Here is a 22478-nt window from a genome sequence, read left to right as displayed (position 1 = left end):
TCCGTGGGTGTCCACGACACCCATAGAGGGAGAATAAATTAGCGCAGCGAGCCCACAAGGGGGGGGTGATCCACGTCCCCCCCTTGTCGGGATTTCGGCTGTCGGGATTTTGACCGCCGGAAATCCGACCGCCGGGATTCCATACCGAATCCTCTATGTTGATGCAAAACCTAAAATGTATACTGTAACTTTACTTCAATGAGTAAATAAAACACTAGAGCCATAAGAAAAATGTTTACATTTATTAAAGGCAATAAAGTTTAATTCTTTATTACTACATTGAACTACACATTCCTACATTGCTACATTGTCTTACATTGCTACATTGTACTAAACATTCCCACATTTTACTACATTGCTACATTGTACTACATATTGCTACATTGTTCATACATAATGGACAAATGTTTCTTGGACAGCGAAATACAATAAAACATGCATTGCACAACATTATCATAGGACATTTAGGAGCAATTAAAGACCACCTAAAAAATAAAAAAAATTCACCTACAAATGAATATCCCATTTTGGGTGAAAAATCCTCAGTGAATCTTGGTTCCCAAAGATTATTTTACTGAGGTCCAGCATTCAGATTCCCCACTGTGTCTCCTGGCTTCTCACAAGCACCTTCTGGTACCACGTGTACCCCTGCAGACAACCATCAACCACACAATTGTATTTGGGAATGTACTGAGAAGGGCAACAGAGGGAGCATGCAATAGGGAACCCAGGAGAACATGAACACTGGACACCATATAAATAACCGCTTCGGGGACTAAGCTTTGCTTATGACATTCCACCATATACTGTATAGTGAATACTTTGCATTCATGTCTACCTAAGGAGAATACTCCTGTTCAGCATTGATCAGCACGTCTCAGGCTCACATATACCCCTTTCACACTTGCAAAAATATCCCGGGTTTTCGCACATGACCGTGCATCAACCTGGGATTTAGCTCAGTGTGAAAGAGTCTTGAAAGAATATCGCTACCCAGGTCCTGACCTGGGTAAATTCCGGAATCGACCCAGGATGCGGTCAGTACCCAGGATTGGGTACACGGGACTTTAAAAAAAGCTGCTGTTTGGAGCTTTCTTGGGCTCACAAATGCCAATGTCGTCTTTCAGAGCCCTGGAGTCCATTTCTAATGACATGCATATGTATTTGCAGGGATTTCCTGGGATCAGTGTAAATGGGGCTGTCCTGGGTCGATCCCAGGTCTGAGTGCAGTGTGAAAGGATACATTTCCCGGGTAGCATCCGGAAACACATTCCCGGGTATGACCCGGCTCTGCCAGTGTGAAAGGGGTATAATAGTACATCCTGGCTTCATTTTTTTTCAATACAAATTCAACATTTCCAACATATTTGTTAATTGTTTACATAATACGCTTTATTTAACACCTTACAAAAGTTTTTTTTATTTTTATTTAAGTACTATAAGGCATTATGTGATTAATTACAGTCAAGGACACTTTATAGCCTGTACCAATAACATCCAACAATCCACCTCATGGTCAATATCTAACCTAAAGCTCAGCAAGAACAGAGGGGCACATGCGGAGTTGGACAATTTTTACTTAAAAAATACAGGTATAAAATGCAGTCGAAAATAAGACTGATGGGGAGATTGATCAAATCTCGGAGAGAGATAAAGGGGGTCATTCAGACCCATTTTCTGGGCTGTGAATTTGCAGCCCGATTGATTATCAAAAGCCTGCACATGCGCACTGTATACAGTGTGCGTGCGAGAGCCGTCCACCCAAAGGCAGCGAGCGATGGCTAGCCTTCACCTGCTGACTGACACCATGCGGACATTTGGGGGCATGCCCATTGCCTTTTCTGGGAGTGCCTGCTGATGTCAACAGCGGACTTCTTCTCCCTACGGCCTTCGCAGCGCCGAGTGAGTTCTGGCTCACTCAGTGCTGCGAGTAAGGGGAAAAGCATTAGATGGAGAATGATTTTCCCCCTGTTTGTATGGATGCTTGCACATTCACAGGGGCGGAGGGCGTGTGTTTGGCAGGGCGGCAGCTACCTGCTCGCTGGGCTCCAAACACTCGTATCCCAGCATGAAGGTCTGAATCAGGCCCAAAGTACACAGTCAGCTTTTACCCCATGGTACAGATGGTGCTAGAAAAATGGCAAAAGCTGATTGGTGCTAATTCTCCACTTTATCTCTCTTCAATATATGATAAAGCCCCCCCCCCCCAAATTATGTATGCATATGCTTTGCTGAATGCATCTCCATATGTGTCCAACTCTACAGCAGGCCTACACCAGGCATAACCAGTAGCATAGGCCTGACAATGTTAGTAGTAGATGGCAGGGCCGGACTGGGACCAGAAATCAGCACTGGCATTTTTCAGCACACAGGCGCACCTGAAGTAGGCGGGACCCTTGCATGGCCTCGTGGAGAGGAGGCTTGGCATCACAAAAAGGAAGCATTACACATTATGGACCACACCATAATGCCCATTACACATTATGGAACACACCATTATGCCCCTTACACATTCCTTGTGGACATTAGTTGTTAGGATATACTGGCAGACATAGGAACATTACACAGGTGCTGTATGGGCAGCAGGGAACCTCCAGATCAGCCAGGAGAAATACTCAGAGTACATAACATAAGCACAGTACTAAGAAAATACTACAAACATGTAACCCACAGGCCAGAGCAAAAACACAGCAGCCGGACTGATACAGGGCCCTCTCCCATATAGTACATACCTCCTCCATACCAACATTCCAGTGAGTGTGTGCCAGTCTGCCACCCGGACATCATTCTACCTCACCTATCTCTCCCTTCTGCCCGCCGCCCGAGGTCAGGCCCCTGAATTTTCCGCTCCGCCATCTTTAATACTGTGAACGGAGCCCGATGCGAGTGTGCAGCCGGGACATCCGTATCTGCGCCGGCTACACCACAGGATGTGGGACACTGCATCGGACTCAGCAATGGCCGCATCATGACGCCATGATGCTGCAGCTTCATGGCATCTATATGTAAATGACGCAAGGAGGGGGGGGGAGCGGCGTGGCAGCGGGCTCAGCGATAATGCAGAAAGTTCTGAAGTTCTCAGAACTTTCTGCACAAATTCGGCCCACAAGGCCATCTGGCCCTTCTGGCATTAGCCAGAAGGGCCAGATGGCCAGTCTGGCCCTGGTAGATGGGAAAGCAACATTACACAATTTGTACACAATATCTAAATGTATTGTACATAGGATAGAAAAGTGTCTGCACAGGGTTGTTAAGAAATGTGAGTCACACACAAATTAAATGTAAATATGAACATCCGGGTGTCCCTTTAAAAAGCACATGGGACATAACAGCTGCCTGGCTGAATATTAAATCTGCCACCAAAATACCAGCTAGGTGTTGGGCACAGGCTTTTTTTTAAATATAAACATACACCATGACAACAGGAGACTGGCACAGACCTGTAGAACATTTAACAGATAAACATACAGTAAGACAAACAACTATTCCTTAATTCAGTTCTCATAGTCCATTCCATTCATTATAAACCGTATATCTTCAGTGTTTTTACCATTTATGTTCTCTATATTCTCTATATTTTAATATAGATTAATTATTAGCTTCCAGATGACCCAACAATTTTCTATCGATGACTTTGGCACCAGTTCACTGTCTTCAGGGTTCCTGACAAGCAAGTGCTTATGTACTAGGTGTGACTCTGATCTCAGCATTGCACAACAGTACAGGGATTGGGCATTGAACTAAAACCCTATACGGGCATTATCCTGCTATTGTATTTTAGTTGGTTGTCAGCACGGATTAGTTGTTGGAGGATTCGGAGGAAATATTAAGGAGTCACTAATCTAGACTCTAGCAGCTCATCCTGGCAGTGAGCAGTGTCTGGCCTTAAGGACCGACCAGCAGCCTAACCAAAGAATGTAGCGCGGCGTTCTGGGCACATCACAGGACGGATTCCTTAGATTCTGGCATGGCTATGTTCGAGGGCTTTGTGATTTGGTCCCTGTGCATGACAAGGGGAGAGGTTTCCTCTTCTGACTTGCAGTTGGGAACAGCCTCAACATAAATATCATTTAGTTCCTGCTGGTTCTTTTCTGCTTCCTTTTGGTTGAGATGATGAAGAATTCCTGCACCAAGAGCATCTCCTTCAACATTTACCACCGTAGTGGTCCGATCCCTTTATCGGAATGGAAGAAAAAAAGAAATGCTCAGATACATTGATTTCAGCGCATTACTGACTCTACTGCAACAAATTATAGTGAGTTACCATACCATTTTATTTAAGTTTTGGATTTGCCAAATCTAATAAAAAAAAAACGAGGAAATACAATTATTGTCTCTCATTTCTGTCTCCTGTCTCCCTGCCTCATTTCTGTCCCCCCTCCCGACTCACTTATTACCAGTCTCTTATCTTTATCCCCCTCACTCCTTTTCTCCGTTTCCTCTGTCGGGATGTGGTCATTTGGTCTACAGCATGATGGTTGACAGTCATTAGGTCGACACCATTAGGTTGACATGCATGGGAAAAGGTCGACATGGGAAAAGGTCTCCATGGTTCTAGGTCGAAAGGTCATTAGTTCGAAAATGTCTAGGTGGACAGTCAAAAGGTCGACATGGGGTTTTCCACTGTTTTTTTGAGCCGACATGTGCCAACAGGTGGTATTTCATGCCCCACCATCCACAAGGGCAGGGTGGGAGAATAAAATAGTGCCCGACGCATCGCGAGTGCAGCGAGCGATGCGAGGGGATGCGGTGCACTTGAAACTGTGTCCATGTTGACTGTGTTGACATTCAGGTAAAAAAAATGTGAAAAACCCCATGTCGACCTTTTGACTGTCGACATAGACATTGTCGAACTAATGACTTGTCGAACTAATGACCTTTCGACCTAGAACCATGTCGACATTTTCGCATGTCGACCTAGACCCATGTCGACTTTTTCCCATGTTGACCTAATGGTGTCGACCTAATGACTGTTGACCATCATGCTGTAGACCTAATGATCCCAATCCCCTCTGTCCCCCTCCAGTCCCTCCCTCATCTCTGTTTTCCCCAACTCAGGGATACTACTCCTTTATCACTCCCCTAAACTTCTTATCTTTGATCTCTGTGCCTGGTATATCTTTGTATGGGGGTATATTATACCCCTTTTACACCAAAACGCCGGGTGCTTTTTTAGACCCAAGTTCAAGCCGGGTGCGACCCGGCCTTCTAGTGCCATTTACACCGGGTGGACAGCCCGACCCGCACCAGCGCCCCCCCCCGGAGCTTGGAGATGACAGCGCGATGTCATCTCCAAGCGCCAATCACCGCCGCGTGCCGCCGCCGGACCGGAACGCTGCTGGGGGCAGCCCAGCACTAAGGTAAGCTGCTAGGCTGCCCCCAGTCCCCGCGCACACTCCCCCCGCCATCGCACAGGAGGTGAATGGATGCCGCACACAGGCATCCGTTCACCTTCCTCCCTCCCCCGCCGCTGCTGCTGCTGTCTGCAGGGTATAGCAGACAGCAGCGCCGGCTGTCAGTGACTGTCAGGCTGACAACCCGTCCAACCTGCGGACGCTGCGGTCCGCCGGTTGGACGTTCCCCATTTATGTAAATGGGTGCCGGGTCATCCGACCCGGCGTTCCCATTTACACCGCCCTCTACCCAGGTCCTAGCCGTGTTCTACCCAGGTCAGGACCTGGGAAGAAGTCCCGTGTAAAGGGACACGGCGTTAGGGATTTACACCGCCGAAGATCCGGGTCTGACCCGCCGCTGACCCGGATTTTTCGGCGGTGTAAAAGGGGTATTATTTATTTACAGTTTCTTATATAGCGCAGCAGATTCCGCTGCGCTTTACAATAGTAGAAAGTGATAAGACAAACTGGGCAACAACAGACAGACTTGGAGGTAGGAGGGCCCTGCTGCAAGCTTACAATCTAAACACAAGGGTATAGTCCCTGCGCTCAGAAACTCTTGTGCTGCCAAGGTATAAGAGGTGTCCAACCTCCTAAAATAATGGTACAGTAAGTAATAGATTACCTTGCGCTCTCTATAAATAAGTGGATAATCACTGTGATTTTAAAAGTATACACTTTATGGGTAAATTCATAAAATAATTTAAAAAGCACATAAAGAAGCATATAAAAAGCACAAAAAAACATACATAAAAATCATGTGAACATATAAATAGTCCTTAATTAAGAATTAATGAGGTAGTAATGAGTTGCCGGTAATGGCATTGATTCATACGTTAATGAGTGGTATTATCCCACAGTTAGTTAATAGTGTGGACCAGGCTGGTGATGGAGATGAAATGAGTGTTTCTAGATAAAGCTCAATATGTTCTGTGCACGGAGAGGCGTCCCGCAGGGTTCTGCAGCAAGTCTTATAAGTGGGGATGAAATAATGGGTTATTGAATCGGGGTGTTGGTATGGAGAATATTGTGGACTGTGCGAGATTAGGCGGGTGGTTACGTAATACCTGGACCTGCTCGCCTGCCTAGTGCCACCACCTGGTATATCTTATGTAATGCCTGGACCTGCTCGCCTGCCTAGTGCCACCACCTGGTATATCTTATGTAATGCCTGGACCTGCTCGCCTGCCTAGTGCCACCACCTGGTATATCTTTGTCTATTTCCTGCCTCAGGAAGACCCTGTATCTCATCTCTTTCGCTCTTAAATCTTTGGAGTCAATTGAATTGGGTTCTGGAAGCTCGGTTGGTTTTATCTGGGTACAGATTATTGGACAGACAGCAACTAGGTCGACAAGCATGAAGGTCGACAGGGTCTTTAGGTCGACATGCATTTGGTCCACATGGGGAATGTTGGCAGTCAAAAGGTGGACATGGGGTTTTTCACTTTTTTTGTCCCGAATGTCGACATGGACACTGAAACGTAGCTGTGCTCACCATGCTTTGGGCACGGAGCTTTGCTACGCTTGCCACACTATTTTATTCTCCCACCACGCCCTAGTGGATGGTAGGGCATGAAATACTGCCTGTTGGCACATGTCGGCTCAAATAAAAAAGGGGAAAAAAACCCATGTCGACCTTTTGACTTTCGTCCATCCCCATGTCGACCTAACCCATGTCGACCTTCAGTCGTGCCGACCTTCATGCTTGTACACCTAGTGACCATATCCCTTTAATCTTGTAAAGAATTGTAGCTTTACAAATATGAGTATTCTCACACTGGGCGGGATGTACTAACGGGAAAATGCGGTAAAACACCCGTTTTACCGCATTTTCCTATGTATCAATACCCGTCCGCCCCGTTTTCGCAAGGGAGGGTATCGCCACCCTCTGGGTGTCGATACCCTATAGAAGCCTATGGGCTTCTTTCGCCGTCCGCGCGCCCACCCCCTCCCGTCCTCCTTTAACCTCCTCCTCCCCCTGGTGTCACAGCCGGCAGGACATCCGGCTTCAGGGGGGAGGAGGAGACACAGGGGGACGCTGGCAGCCGCCGGGAGGTGACGGAGACCCCCGCAGCCCACATCACAGGTATTGCGGGGGTCTCCGTTACCGCAGCCCGATGCTGGCCGCATATGTTAGTACATATGCGGTAGCATCGCGGCGGCTGCCGTGCGAAGGGCGGAGATGTATGTTGATACATCCCGCCCTCAGAATCCTGCACTTCCAGATATCACCTCTTCTCTCATCTTTCTGCCTCCATGCCTCCTCTTATTTCTCATTTCTGTTGCTCTCACCCCTATGTCTCTACATCACATCTGTCTCACTAGTTCCCCCCCCCCCCCCCCCCCCCCCACACACACCTCAGTTCTCATGTCTATCTCTGTGGCTCCCTTTCTCTGACTCCCATCACCCTGTGTATCTTTTTCAGTCCCCCTCGCTTCCATTTTCTTGTATCTCATCTCAGTCCCCCTCAACTCCTGGTCTCTCTTCTCTGTCCCCTTGCCTTTCGCTTCTACCTGCCTCTCATTCCCATGACCCAGTCACTTAACCTTGTTCCACCTATTCTTGTCTCTCATCTGTCTTTCGTCTCTGTTCTGTTCTGTCCCCTTCACCCCATGTCTCTGTATAACTCATCTATCTCTTCTTCTCTTCAATAAACATTCCTTAAGTAGGTAAATATACTTTATAATTATTGAAGGTGTAAAATCATGACCTGTTCTAAAATTGGGGCAAATCTCTGTTCTCCTCTATGCCTGGGTCTGGAATATCACAGAAAGTCAACATGTTGGAAATTCAGGATTTCCCAATTTTCAACAAAAAGTGATCAACGAGTCATTAGATAAATGTGAGGTCACTTCATTTAAGGAGACGCTGAATTTTGCCATTTCCCCAACAGATCACTTCCGTTTTATATGTATTTTCTATCATTGTTCAACAGATTGGATTGATGTTTTGGAATCGTCCTCCTAAATTATGGCTCTCATTCTAATATTCTGCTTATGGTATGCTGCAGGAGCCCCTGATTAATGGAACACTGTGCTGTTAATAACAGAATAAGTATGACAGCTTATTATATATACTCACACTATCCAGTCCACTGCCAGTATCAGTGACAAGTCGTTTGTGGGAAGACCGATAGCCTCTAGAATAATTGCTATAGTGAGCACTCCGCCCGCCGGTATTCCAGCTGCGCCGACACTTGAAGCTGTAGCCGTGACACTGAGAAGGATACATTCATAATGGTTACCAGAATGGATTCATAAATATTATATACATATGCAAATATTGACCTATAACCTACAACCATTTACACAGGGGCGTAACTAGATTTTTATAGGCCCCATAGCAAAAGTTTGTAAGGTCCCCCTATTTAGCAACTGATGGTGATAAATGTGTGTAAAACATATTACTTACACAGTATAAATAGGCCCCCTGCAGCTCTGGGCCCCATAGCAGCTGCACCCCTTACATCTATGGTAGTTACACCCTTGCATCTATGGTAGTTACGCCCTTGCATTTAAGGTTTTTTTAGAATCCTCCGTTAGTACAGATTATAAAGGTCATTTTCGAAAGACCCATGCACAGAGCATTATTACCGACAGACTGTCTGCCTACCATGTTCATTGGGGCTTTGTTTACTAAGACGGGAGTTCTATTGAAGATTGGATGTTGCTATGGGCAACTAATCAGATTCTCTCTATTATATTCTAGTAGGCGCTAAATAAATAAGATGCCGGTTCTAGTATCTGCTATTTACTAACAGCAGAATTTAGCTGATTTTCCGTATTTATATACAGCAAGCTCAAGTGTCAACACACTTGCAGCTCCTCGGTTGGCTGGAGCTAGGGGGGGTGGGAGGTGGGGAACTCCGTCTTTTTTTTATTACTACAGGATGAGTATACCGTATCCGGATATCCGTTATTCAAATTATTCCAAAAACCGTGGTTTTTTTGAATAGTTCAAATTTTTTTTACCTAGTCCCCTGGCGTCCACGGCAGGCCTTCAGCTGCATCTCCGGCGTCTTCAGTGGTCCCAGGAGTGCATTGTCCCAGGAAACTCGCGCAATGCACTCCTGGGACCACTGGAGACACCAGAGATGAAGCTGAAGGCCTGCCATGGACGCCGGAGGACTCCATGGATGCCGAGGGACCATCGCGGACCCACCAGGGGACAGGTAAGTATGTAAAAAAAAATATTCCAAAAACCGTAAAAATCCCTTATTCGGAATGCTCGTGGTTCCGAGCATTTCGGATAAGGGATACTCAACCTGTATTTATTTTTCTTCTTTTTTACAAAGAGAAGCCTGCAGGGATCTGAGTGTTGGCGCTTGAGCGGTGCTGCAAAGAGGAATGGGCAAAGCTTGTGGCACCATATTCAAAGGTTGTAATTGCTGCCAAACGTGCATCAACAAAGTTTTGAGCAAATGCTGAATACTTTTGTACGTGTGATTTCTTAGTTGTATATTTAGTAAATTTGCAAAAATGCCATTATGGGGCATTATGTGTAGAATTTGAGGGGGAAAATGAATTTATTTAATTTTGGAATAAGGCTGTAACATAACAAAATGTGGAAAAAGTGAAGCGCTGTGAATAAGTTCCAGGAGATGGAAATGGAGATGACAAAGACAATGACTGACTTGTTATCTTACAGAATAGTGAAGATCTGTCCGGCGTTTAGATCGTAGTTATTCATCTGGGCGATGAATACTGCCGCCATGCACTGGAAAATGGCTGCACCGTCCATATTCACTGTGGCCCCTATGGGAAGTATGAACCTGCTAATTCTTTTGTCCACGCCATTGTTTTCTTCAATGCACTTGATCATGGTCGGGAGAGTTGCAGAGCTAAATAGAGAATAAGCGGAATTATTTTTATGATGTGTAAATGTCATGATAGGCTGTTATAGTTTCAATAAAGTTTATTGATTCAAAGGAAAATCCCACCGTGACTGTGTCTTTGTAAACAGCGGAACTGAGAAATTATGCTAATGCGGTGGTTACTGTAATTTGTACAGACATCCACAGACTGCCTCTCTAATCCACCGCTTTCATACAAAGAAAGCAGCATCAAACTTCTCAGAACCCCTATGAATGTCCGTCGCAACTAAGCCAAACTGCAATCACTGGCTGCATTACACCCATATAAACCCTGCATTTAGACAGCCACCCCCTGCGACTTCCCATAAACCCATACCAACTGCCAACCGCTCTGTATCCAAATAATCATTTAGGTCTGTTTCAAACCATTTGGCTTGCAGAACATACAGAAAAGGATACACCCCCCCAGACTTCCTGTAAAGTAAGTATTTGCGCACTAGGGGGCATGACCTCAATGCAATGGGCGTGGGACCAGATGCATAAAGTTATAAATCACCAGCCAATGAGCTCCTAACAGGCATGTCACAGGCTGGGTTTGAAAATTGCCGGGCAGGAGCTGATTGGTTGGTTGTCACTCTCCATTTTATTAAATTTTGAAGCTTAGTGCATCTGGCCCTTGGTCTTTATGCAATAGGTTTGGCCTGTCAGGAAAGGACTACCATACACCCCAGTTTTTGACCTTGCACCATATACATTGGCCACCACTGAAAAAAAACATATTATGCCCCACACGGTAATGTCCCTTGTACAATATTATGCCCCACCTAGTAATGAACATTGTACCATATTATGCCCCACAAAGGGCACAAGTCTCTATAGCAAATGTCCCTCCTAAATCCGCTGGGTGCACGCACCCAACCTTGCGGCCGGGGGGGAAGGGGGGGGTATGAGTTGGCTGCCAGGGTTACTCGCCCATGGGAACTCCCATCTCTTTATTTATATACACCGTAGAAAAGTTTGGCATCAAAAACATTGCAATACAATATGCATATACAGGTGGAGCCGGCCTTAACTTTGCAGGGGCTGGTGGTTCTATTGCCAGCCCCCGCCAGCGGCCGACTCCCACCAGGGGCGCGTGCGCACGGGACGCTCGTGTGTCCCGTGGCAATGGACCTTGTCCGGGTCCCCGCTGCCTCCCCTGCCGTCTCCCCCGGTGCCCCTCGCCTGCCCGTCTCCCTGTAGTGGAGACGGGCAGGGACACGCATCGCCACCGTCGAGAGACTGGGACGCGCTTGCGTGTGAGACGCACGCGCATCCCAGTCTCTATCGCTGACGCTCGCCAGAGGAGGGGATCTGGCGGGCGCCGAGCAAAGAAGAAGGCCGCTCCATCTGTATGCTGACATAATAAAAAAGTATAAAACCGATGCATTTCTGTATGTAAAGTCAGAAAATTAAAGATCCGACATATATAACTTTAACCATTGGTGTTTTTCTTTTTCTTTTTTTAACAGTAAAGGGGGGGGATGTGTAGAGCTAGCATTTAACTACTTTGTTCTTACTATTGTGCTGTGTATGCAAGTAACGGTAACCTGACCAACATGTAAGAGCCCAGTTACCGCAGGCAGCAGCAGAAACTGTGAGCGCCTTTGCCATCCCCATAACCAGCGCAGTACTGAACGGTGAGCAAGGACTTACCTTGAGCATGTTGCAAACGCTGTTGCAAAAGGTGTAATCAGTCCCAGTAGGAATGAGAATGGATTTTTTCGTGTGAAAGCAAAATAAATAAGTGGAAGAACGATCCCTCCATGGATAATGTGGCCCAAAATAGATGCCATGATGTACTTCCCGAGGCTGGTCACCAAGAGCACGAGGTTTCCCATCTCAACGATCTTACTCCCGACAAGAAACATAATTCCAATAGGGACGTACCTGATGAACAACAAAGGTCACTGAAGGTGTTATGAGCATTGTTATTAACACAATACAAAGTCTTATTAAGCTGCACTATTTTTTACGTTTATTTTTTAAACCGACCTCATCTGAAGAGGAGACATTATCTGTATTGCATAGAAAAGCGACAATATTCTGTTTTTGAAATAAGAGACTTCACTAACAACAATGGTGTGACATTTGGGAACTTGGTGTTCGTACACCTTTTAACTAAAAGAACTCAGCCCATAGTAATTTCTTACTTTTCCCTGGTGTATATACTATATTTAGCGTTTGCACTATGTCATTTTTTTGAATTGCAGTTCATCGGAAGATTTTACAACACAGCGCAGAAAAGGGTAAAATCCCTATTTATTAAATCACCGTAATAGTTTGAAAATGTCATTGAACAATGGAAGCATTCATAAAGAATAAGGGGTCTATGTACTAAGGGTGCCAGATGACTGCCCGACAATCGAGATGCCAATAGTCAATATACCGACATCAGAATCCCGACTGTCGATGCTCTGACAGGGGGCATCCCAACTGACAGGGACTATACTCCCTTGTTGGGGTCTACGACCTCCATATAGGGAGATCAGAACCTGTGGCGAGGGAAGCGAGCCCGCAAGGGGCTTCTTTGGGCACGCCGACCTGTCCGAATACCGGCAGACGGGATTCCGATGTCGGTATACTGTCAGGATCCCGATTGTTGGGCAGTCATACCACACCCATGTACTAAGCCTTGGAGAAAAATAAAGTACCGGTCAATAAGGTCCTTTCATTTTTTTTAAACAACCTGTAACATGACAGTTAGGAGCTGATTCACATGTGCATGCACCCTACACGGCGGGCTGCGGGTGCCGGGCAGCCAGATTACCATATGGGAACGCCCAGCGTTTCATGGGAGTTCCCATGAGAACACTGGGCATTCTCATGGTAATGACGCCATGACACGGGGGGCAAGCAGCTGACATCACCGGATCCCCAGGGCACAGGGCACCGCAGTTTAGAGACACCATATGGTTGCTCGTGCAGGGGGGCACAGCCGTCACTGTGGGCAGTGTGTGCTGGACTCGCAAGGCTGAGAATTTCGCATCAGAATAAGGTGCTAAGTATATCAGGGCACATGTGAACTACAGTGTACAGTGTATGTATTTTTTTCCATTTGAAATTTTTATATAAAAACATTTTCAAAATATATGATTTTTTTATACCTAGTTGTGAAAGGAGGATGTAAGCAGCTGGTGACCTACCACATAATCCAGGACACAAGGACCATCGTGGCCTCATTAAAAGCGTTGAAGAATCTGATCAGTTCTTCCCCTTCTGGTCCCAGCTTTTTCAAGGCTACTCCTAAAACAAGTGCGAAGAGGACCAGCCCCAGAATGTTCATCCCTTCAACCTCTGTACCTATAGGCACCTGTGAAGGGATATCATTTGTGTTATATGGGTTACATTTATATGGTTCTACCGAAGACGACTATAATATAGATGCGAACAGTGTTTTCTGTTTGCATGGTTTGTAAAAGTCCTCATACAGTATACAAAGCATTAGAACCTTGACAACTCTATCCAACTGCCTCTCTATTCAACTATTGGTCACCACAGAGCCCATTAGCAGGATCATCGCTCACTTTGGCCACAAAGGCTCGATCATTTCCAACTATAATGCAGTCTATTAGTGCAGCTGGAAGGTGACTTCTTTCAAACACTGGCATCAATTTCTATCTAACCCAGGCATGGGAAACCCTCGCCACAAATGCCACAAGGTTGTCAGGCCACAATGTTTTGAGTGTCAGTCCCTGTGATAATAGGCATGGTAGCCAGTTTTTATCATGTATTTTCTATCAATCTTGTTTATGCTGTGATGCGGCGGCACTCCAGAAATGTTCTGATTGGTTACTATGCCCCACTTCCCGTTTGCATAGCTTAGTAAATAACAGCACAACTATTTTAGAACATTTCCAGCTACAGTACATCAAAGTCCTTCAAGAAAAAGATAGATAAAAACAAAAATGAAATAAAACCTACAGTATCTACAAGAATGACATGTAAGAAAGCACTGAATAAAGTAAATGTATTGTTCATAATATATGTATTTCAAAGGGGATGCAGTCTCCATGTCGACAATCACAATATCAGTCATAATATCAAAGTTCGGGATTAGCGTTAAGCACTAGGGGGAGGGTCTTAAGGTTGAGGGTGGAGTTAGGTTGCAGGGCAACAGAGTTAAGGGCCCCATACATCAGCAATTAATTGTGACAATTTTCAGATATAGAGATGATTGCCACAATTAATTTTAGATGTGTGGGCTCCCCCTTTTGGCAATCCCAATCACAATCGCCAATCGATTGCTTAATCAGGTTTTTAAACATGTTTAATAATCTGGTATTATCTGCAGATCTTTTTTAGATGTGTGGGCATTCCCAATTCGTTTTCTTCATCTATTTACATTATGAACAGCTGAAATGACAATCGATTGGGGCAATTTCCAGATATGAAGATGCAATCTTTAGATGTAAAAATCTGCCGATCACTGAAAAAATCTGTAATGTGTGGGCAAAGTCGGATAGATCTGAAAATCCATTTATCTGGCCAAAATATCTCAATATCTGAAAATCCATAAATTGTGATTGCTGATGTATGGGGCCCATTAGGGTACAGCTGTGGGAGGTGAGGGTCAGAGTTCAGCTGTAAGAACAGAAGGTGAGGCGCTAAGGGGAGGGTTAAGGGCCCCATACATCAGCAATTAATTGTGACAGTTTTCAGATATGGAGATGATTGCCTCAATTAATTTTAGATGTGTGGGCTCCCCCTTTTGGCAATCCCAATCAAAATCGCCAATCGATTGCTTAATCAGATTTTTAAACATGCTTAATAATCTGGTATTATCTGCAGATCTTTTTTATATGTGTGGGCATTCCCAATTCGTCTTCTTCATCTATTTACATTATGAACAGCTGAAATGACAATTGATTGGGCAATTTCCAGATATGAAGATGCAATCTTTAGATGGAAAAATCTGCCGATCACTGAAATAAATCTGTAATGTGTGGGCAAAGTCAGATAAATTGTAAAATCCATTTATCTGGCCAAAAAATCCCTGAATCTGGAAATCCATTAATTGTGATTGCTGATGTATGGGGCCCATTAGGGTTTGAGTTCAGCTGTGAGAATGGAGGATTAGGTACTAGCAATAGGAGGATCTTCAGTATTATGGGCCCCATACATCAGCAATCACAATTTATGGATTTTCAGATATTGGGATATTTTGGCCAGATAAATGGATTTTCAGATCTATCCGACTTTGCCCACACATTACAGATTTTTTCAGTGATCGGCAGATTTTTCCATCTAAAGATTGCATCTTCATATCTGGAAATTGCCCCAATCGATTGTCATTTCAGCTGTTCATAATGTAAATAGATGAAGAAAACTAATTGGGAATGCCCACACATCTAAAAAAGATCTGCAGATAATAGCAGATTATTAAACATGTTTAAAAACCTGATTAAGCAATCGATTGGCGATTGTGATTGGGATTGCCAAAAGGGGGAGCCCACACATCTAAAATTAATTGTGGCAATCATCTCCATATCTGAAAATTGTCACAATTAATTGCTGATGTATGGGGCCCTTAGTTTTATGGGCATTATTTCTTCTGGGTGACAGCCGCACCCGCAAGTCATTCATTAACTGTCCGTGGCACCCAGGATTATTATTATTATTATTATTATAATTTTATTTATAAGGCGCCACAAGTGTTTCGCAGCGCCGTACAAAGGAACAATACAGGGAGACAAAACTTGGCATAACATTGAAAAAATAACAAAAATACAGTACAAATAAAGAGCACCACAGTTCAATACACATTACAGCTTAAATGTAAGTAGTGAGGACCCAATCAACATACAACTAGAGGCTTGAGGCCAATGATGGAGATGAGTATGAAGATGGTCACTGAGTGTTGGAGTAAAGGAGAGCTGTGAGTGAAATGTGAAGAGAAGTGGGCTTTGACAACAGGAGGGAAGAGGGCCCTACTCGGAGGAGTTTACAATCTAGTAGGAAGGGGAGACAGACAGATTACAAGAGGTGCAAGCGAGGGGGTGGTGGTTAGATAGCTGGATGTAAACAGGAAACAGGCAAGGGGTCGGAGAACCAGCTGGTTTATGCAGTGGAAGGGTACGCTTTGATGAATAGGTGAGTTTTCAGTGCCCGTTTGAAGCTTTGCAAGGTCGGGGAGAGTCTAATGGAGCGAGGGAGTGCGTTCCACTGAAGGGGTGCAGCACGGGCAAAGTCCTGTACTCTAGCATGGGAAGCAGTGATCAGGGTGGAGGAGAGACGACAGTCGTCAGCTGACCGTAGAGGGCGGGAGGGTGTATGAATGGAGATGAGGTTAGAGATATATGGAGCAATGGAATTAGAGATGGCCCTGTATGTGAGTGTGAGGATACACCACTGGAGTTCTTATAGCGGGTAAGTTATCGCTGCACCTCTGGTACAGTTTAGCAACACTTTAAACATGTCGACGTTTTATCAGTGTCATACTTTAGATGTTATCTGTAAACTATATGACACTTGTTCACAGCACCTTCAATTCCTTAATGGTTTCCCTAGCAGTCTTCCACTTGTATTGCTTAATGCCACTCATGTGTGATTCTCCCTAGTGCCCTCTGCCAAGTCCCCAGAAATAAAAGCAGAGCAGTGATGCTACAAGCAGGTATCTGTGTCTCTGGAATAATGTTAGCTATGTAGGTGCTTGTATTTGCTTTATAGATAGTACAAACATTTATTACAGCATCCAAAACATTCATCATCATTTCACTTGTAATAAGTGTTTCTTAGTTTTGGGAACAGAAGGTCGGGCAATAATAAAATAATAGGAGCAATGTGGAAGATACAAGGTAAATATACCAAGATGGATGTTCTACTGAAGATGGGGATGTTGCCCAAAGCTGCCAATCAGATTTTACTTCTTATTTATTGACCTTCTAGAAGATCTGATTGGTTGCTATGGAAAACATAGGGATGTGACCTCCGGGATATCATACCCAACTCCAGCAGAGTATGTAACAGCATCAATCAAGTAGAGATCCCTCAGCTATATAACTATATCACATTGCAATGTGAACGGTGCTGGGTTTCAAATGCTCAAAAACGCTCTACACAGAAAGAAACCCGGATTTGTACAATATTTATAATGATAAACTAGTTGGATTAAGTATATCTGGAATAACTGTTAATCTGAGCTGACCTTAGCTTTGCTAATATTTGAGTATTGCAAAAGTCTGATATTACTGCAGTTCCCCTAGCTCCATAAAAGTAAATTTGCAGGATAAATCTCACCCTGCACCATATTACCAGGAGCGGTAGTTACTCATCAGTCTGAAGTTCTTGTACCGCACATGTACGCTGACACCTGACACGATTGACATGGTATATGACTAATCAGATGGCACCTCTCATTCAAATGCATCACATCTTTAGGCTCTTTACTTGATGACAAGCTGGCGCCGGGGACTTCAATACAAAACCCGGAGAGGAGGGGGGAGGAGGAGGGAGGAGGCGGCGCCGCAGAGGGGAGGGAGCCGGGCAGCGCTGAAGCTGCCTGAGTTCAGTGATTGAACTCAGCAGCGCTGCCCAGCTGTAAACAGTGGCAATCCCGAGAATTTTCCGGGATTGCCACTGAAGGGGTTAAGACAAAGGAAGATAGTAATTTTATTTTTTACTTTTAAAGTCACTAATGCAACTTCATAAGGACACGGCAATCAGTCAGTAGATCAATGCAAATATAATGTGTGTAAGCTTAATGAATCAGGATGAATACTTTTTTGATTCTATTGACTATATCAGTGGTTCCCAAACTTTTTTGAATCATGGCACCCTAGAGTATCAGCATCCTTTTCTCAGCACCACAAAGATAATTTAATAATGAAAAAAAAAATTCAATAAACTTAAGTGTTATTTGTGGTGAAGTTCAATTGTTCTTCTGATTGTCTACATGATTTATGGTTGGCAGCCAATCATATTGACCATAACAAATTTGATTTGGTCCTTGACCACCAACCTGAGGCAACCGTGCAAGAGTCTCAAGGCACCCCAGGCTGCCTAGGCACACAGTTTGGGAACCACAGGACTATATAATTAATAAACAGTTTGTATACTGTCAAGAATGTAACTACCATAGGTGTAAGGGGTGCAGCTGCTATAGGGCCCAGAGCTGAAGGGGGCCGATCTTTACTGTTTAAGTAAGGTTTTACACACATTTATCACCATCAGTTGCTAAATAGGTGGCCCTTAAAAACCTTTGCTATGTGGCCTACGAATATCTAGTTATGCCCCTGTATACTGTAGTTACCACTGGTACAAGTTGTCTTTCTTACTGATCAGCTTTGCCTCTTGCTTATCCTGCATTATTATCTTTAATATAAAGTTACATTGTAATCTCTAAGGATATCCAGCAAGGATGGTAATAGAGGAACACTAATTCCCAGCTTCCTGTAACGCGCCAGACATTGGTTCATTAGCCACAGCAGAGAGAGTCTAATGAAATAATTGTGATGTCTGTCTGCACTCTAAAGTATTCATTAGTATGCAGATACGAGGAACCGGCTGAGATTAAGGGGTGAGTCAAGGGACGCATCATTTTAAATAAACTTTTATAGGAAATTACTTCAAAGCTGAAAAACATATACATTATGTTCTCTAAATTAATGAATATGATTTCCTATAAATTATAAAGGGATTAAGTGAATGCAATGTTCAATATTCATTTGAACCCACTTGTTTTCCAAAAGTAATAATGTATTATATTATGTTATGAATCATCTTGTACATGTCGGGAAAGTGTCATTATTTCATTGTCGTCCACTGCATCTATTAGGCATGCAAAAGGCTTCATTTAGGGTTAAGGCCTCCATACACTGGGGGAGATTCTCTAAGAATCTCCTCCCCCCTTCGCCGCCCATCGCATTTATAATTATCGCATATGTTCTAACATATGCAATAATTAAGGCAAAGGACATCTTTTGCATTAAGAGCTGTCCTTTGCGGTGAGAGTCGCCGGGTCCCAGCAGGTCCCCCCTCCCTCACACACCCGGCGCTGCTGCTGCTGCGCCGGGCTCTCCTCTCCCCTGCACCCGGAAGAGGATCAGTGCAGGGAGGAGGTCACAGGTCCGGGCAGCACAGCTCTGTGCTGCCCGGACACAGGTGAGGGGGGAGGGGGCGATGCGGGGCGGCGGTGGGATGCGGTAGAAGCCGATTGGCTTCTATGGGGCATCGCCAGATTTTTCTGGCGATGCCCCCCGCCGCGTTAACCCGGCGGGGGATGCTTAGAGCATCCCAAAATTCGGTAAAAACCCAGATAACGGGGTTTTTACCGCATTTCTTGTTTAGAGAATCTCCCCACTATGCGATTTGGGCCCGATTTCACCCAATTCGGATGGATCGGGCAGTGAAATCGGGCCAAAACGCATGTCTAGACACCCCGTCTGACCTGATGCGCAGTCCCGTGCGCATCGGATCCAGTTGGGAGGTCGGACCGGCTGCACATAAGATTTGCTATATCTTATGTGCAGCCTCCGGGTGGGGGATGCTGCAGGGACGACAGATCCTGCTAGGTGGCTGGTGGGGGACACAGTGGTGTCGGACGCCAGTGAGGGGAACGGAGGGCCGAGCAGGAGGAGCAGCAAGAAAAAAAAGCCCATATAAAGGAACGGGCAGCCAGTGATTGGCTGAGCGCTCTATCATCCAATCACTGGCTGCCCATTCATTTGTATGGGCTTTTTTTTATTTTTCTTGCAGCACTGACAGCTCCCTGCTCCCCGTGCCCGGCTCTCCGTTACCCTCGCTGGCTCACCGGCCTCCCCCTGCCCTCCACCTCTATGTCCGCCGCCCCCCTGCTTCCTCCACCTACAGCTCCCCGGGAGCTGCATATGATAAATCACATGCGATATATCATATACAAAACATCAACACATCAATCGCCTAATCCTGTGTGATCCCTACCGGAGAGCTGCCGGGGAAATCAGGTCCGACTTGTCCTTAGGACAAGTCAGACTAATGTATGGGGGCCTTTAGACAAAGTCCAAGTGCAGATCTGCAGTAATCTACAGCTAAGGAGATCTATGCTCCTTAAACTTGCTGCCGACTACACTGCGAGAGGTGAATTCTGCAAGTGCCACGCAGGGGGCACTTATTTACCCTAGACATGTGCGCACATAAGGCACAGCATGGCTGTGTCTGATCCAATTCAGGTTGACATGCTTTCAGTCAACCACTGAAGGTCGACACAAGCATTAGGTAAACAATGGCAAGGTCGACAGTCAAAATGTCGACATGAGTTTTCTTGTTTTTGGGCTCGCCGCGCTTTGGGCTTGGTGCCTCGCTGCGCTCATAGTGGATGGTAGGGGCATGAAACATGCATGTTGTCGCATGTGGGCTCAAACAAAACCGCAAAACACTCTTGTCAACCTTTTGACTGTTGCCATTGCCTTTGTCAACCTAATGCTTGTGTCCACCTTGTGTCCACCTTCCAAACCTGTCCACCTATTTCAGGTGTCTAACTAGGGTGGGCCTAATAACCATTTTCTCTCCATGGTGTGTATGGGACCCGGGTCAAGCTTGACACGGAATGCAGTTTAAATCCCGGCGGTCGGGATCCCGGCGTTCAAAATCCCGATGCCGGAATCCCGAACGCCGAAATCCCGAATGCCGAAATCCCGACACTTTCTCCCCCCGTGGGTGTCCACGACACCCTTGGAGGGAGAATAAATTAGCGTGCCGAGCGTAGCGAGGCACCGGGCCCGCTGCGTGGCGAGCGCAGCGAGCCCACAAGGGGGGCGATCCACGTCCCCAACTTGACGGAATTTCGGCGTTCGGGATTCCGGCGTCGGGATTTTGAACACCGGGATCCCGACCGCCGGCTTTTCATGCCGAATCCCTTGACACAGGTTACCCATTCACACTTCACAGCAACCTGGGTCTGACCCGGTATTACCCTTTCTTTCAACCCGGGTCGGTATGCCGGTTTGCTGCTCATGGGAAATTGAAAAAGGCCTTTTGACACAGAGTCCCGGGTTATTTTTGCGATGTGAATGGGGTATTAATAACTTCCCGGGAATCCAGAACATGAAATAATGAGACTGTTGAGAGACAATTGTGCTTCCCCCCTTTATACTGGGACAAAATTAAGGATTAATAAAAGCTCTGACCTTCCAAACATACATGGCCAGTTTTCTAAGCTTGATGAAACATGTATTTTATAGGACTAAGCAGGTATTGCATGTACTGTACATATTCTGCGTTTCATTTTTATAGAAAAACTATTTTAGATTTTTTTGTACACCTTAATAGTTTTGTATTTGCTCACTCACCCGTTCAGTGACGATGGTTCCATTGGTTGTGTTCCTTGTGTAGGTTATATACTCTGTAACATGCTGGGGAAAAAACAAATGAAGCAATGCATATTAGGGTAACACCAGATAGTTATACATTAAAAGACAATTTTGAACATAAGAATAATAATATGCAATAATGCTTATTTGGGATAGTTATATTAAAATAACGCAACTCCTTTAAAAGTACTTGTCATCTTGAGACTGTGGGCGATCAATTCTCACTCCGGGGCAGATGTATTAAGCCTGGTAAAGTGATAAAGTGAATCAGGATACAGCGGCATATAGGAGACAACTGGCATCATCAACATCATCAACTTGATGACGCTGATCGGCATTGTAAATGCAGAACTAAAATAAAAAAAGACTAAAATAAGTAAAATCCCTGTGTGTCCCACAGAGAAAATATCTTCATGAACTTCACTGAATGCCCATAGGGGCAGTGATATTACTCCCAGAGAAAATGGAAGCGATTGCCTCTGGGCACCAGGTGTGTGTGGGTGGGAAACCCCAACATCATGTCATGAAAGGGGAAGGAGGGCAATCTCAGTCTGGAATGTTAGATAGGCACTATGCCATCAGTGTACATAGGCTGTACTGTGTGTGGGCTTCTGTGCTTAATGCTATTGCAAACGTCAAAACCTGTAATGATTATTGGTGAAATGCTAAATCTATTATGATTATGTGTACACCACCGTGATAAAGCGGTGATAAAATAGAAGGTGATAACGCACCAACCAATCAACTCCTAATTGTAATTTTTCAAACACAGCTGATTGGCTGGTGCATTATTACCTTCCACTTTATCACCTCCACTGCTTTATCACCAGGCTTAATACATCTGCCCATCAGCCTCACTTAAAAATACAGGTGAGCCTAGTATATATAATAAATGGGCAATAACATTAAGAATAATGGCATAATGTTAGGTGGTAAGGTTGTAT

General features: G+C 45.0%; 1 protein-coding gene across 1 annotated transcript in view; it reads right to left on the bottom strand.

The window, feature by feature from the left end:
- Nucleotides 1-223: 223 nt before the first annotated feature.
- The window catches only part of SLC1A4 (solute carrier family 1 member 4), a 59250-nt gene continuing 36995 nt past the window's right edge, over nt 224-22478 (bottom strand). The window contains exons 3-8 of the mRNA XM_083175761.1: nt 21514-21576; nt 13393-13559; nt 11903-12136; nt 10040-10234; nt 8476-8610; nt 224-4174 (exon numbers count right to left, since the gene is read on the bottom strand). Coding sequence (XP_083031887.1) covers nt 3940-4174; nt 8476-8610; nt 10040-10234; nt 11903-12136; nt 13393-13559; nt 21514-21576 — 1029 coding nt within the window. The 3' untranslated portion in view covers nt 224-3939. The remainder of the gene's footprint in view (nt 4175-8475; nt 8611-10039; nt 10235-11902; nt 12137-13392; nt 13560-21513; nt 21577-22478) is intronic.

The sequence above is a fragment of the Crinia signifera genome, chromosome 3, assembly GCF_055691185.1.
Source record: "Crinia signifera chromosome 3, ASM5569118v1, whole genome shotgun sequence".
In the NCBI taxonomy this organism is placed as follows: domain Eukaryota; kingdom Metazoa; phylum Chordata; class Amphibia; order Anura; family Myobatrachidae; genus Crinia; species Crinia signifera.
The sequence above is the reverse complement of the archived record's forward strand: the minus strand, read 5'-3'. Positions and strand labels throughout refer to the sequence as shown.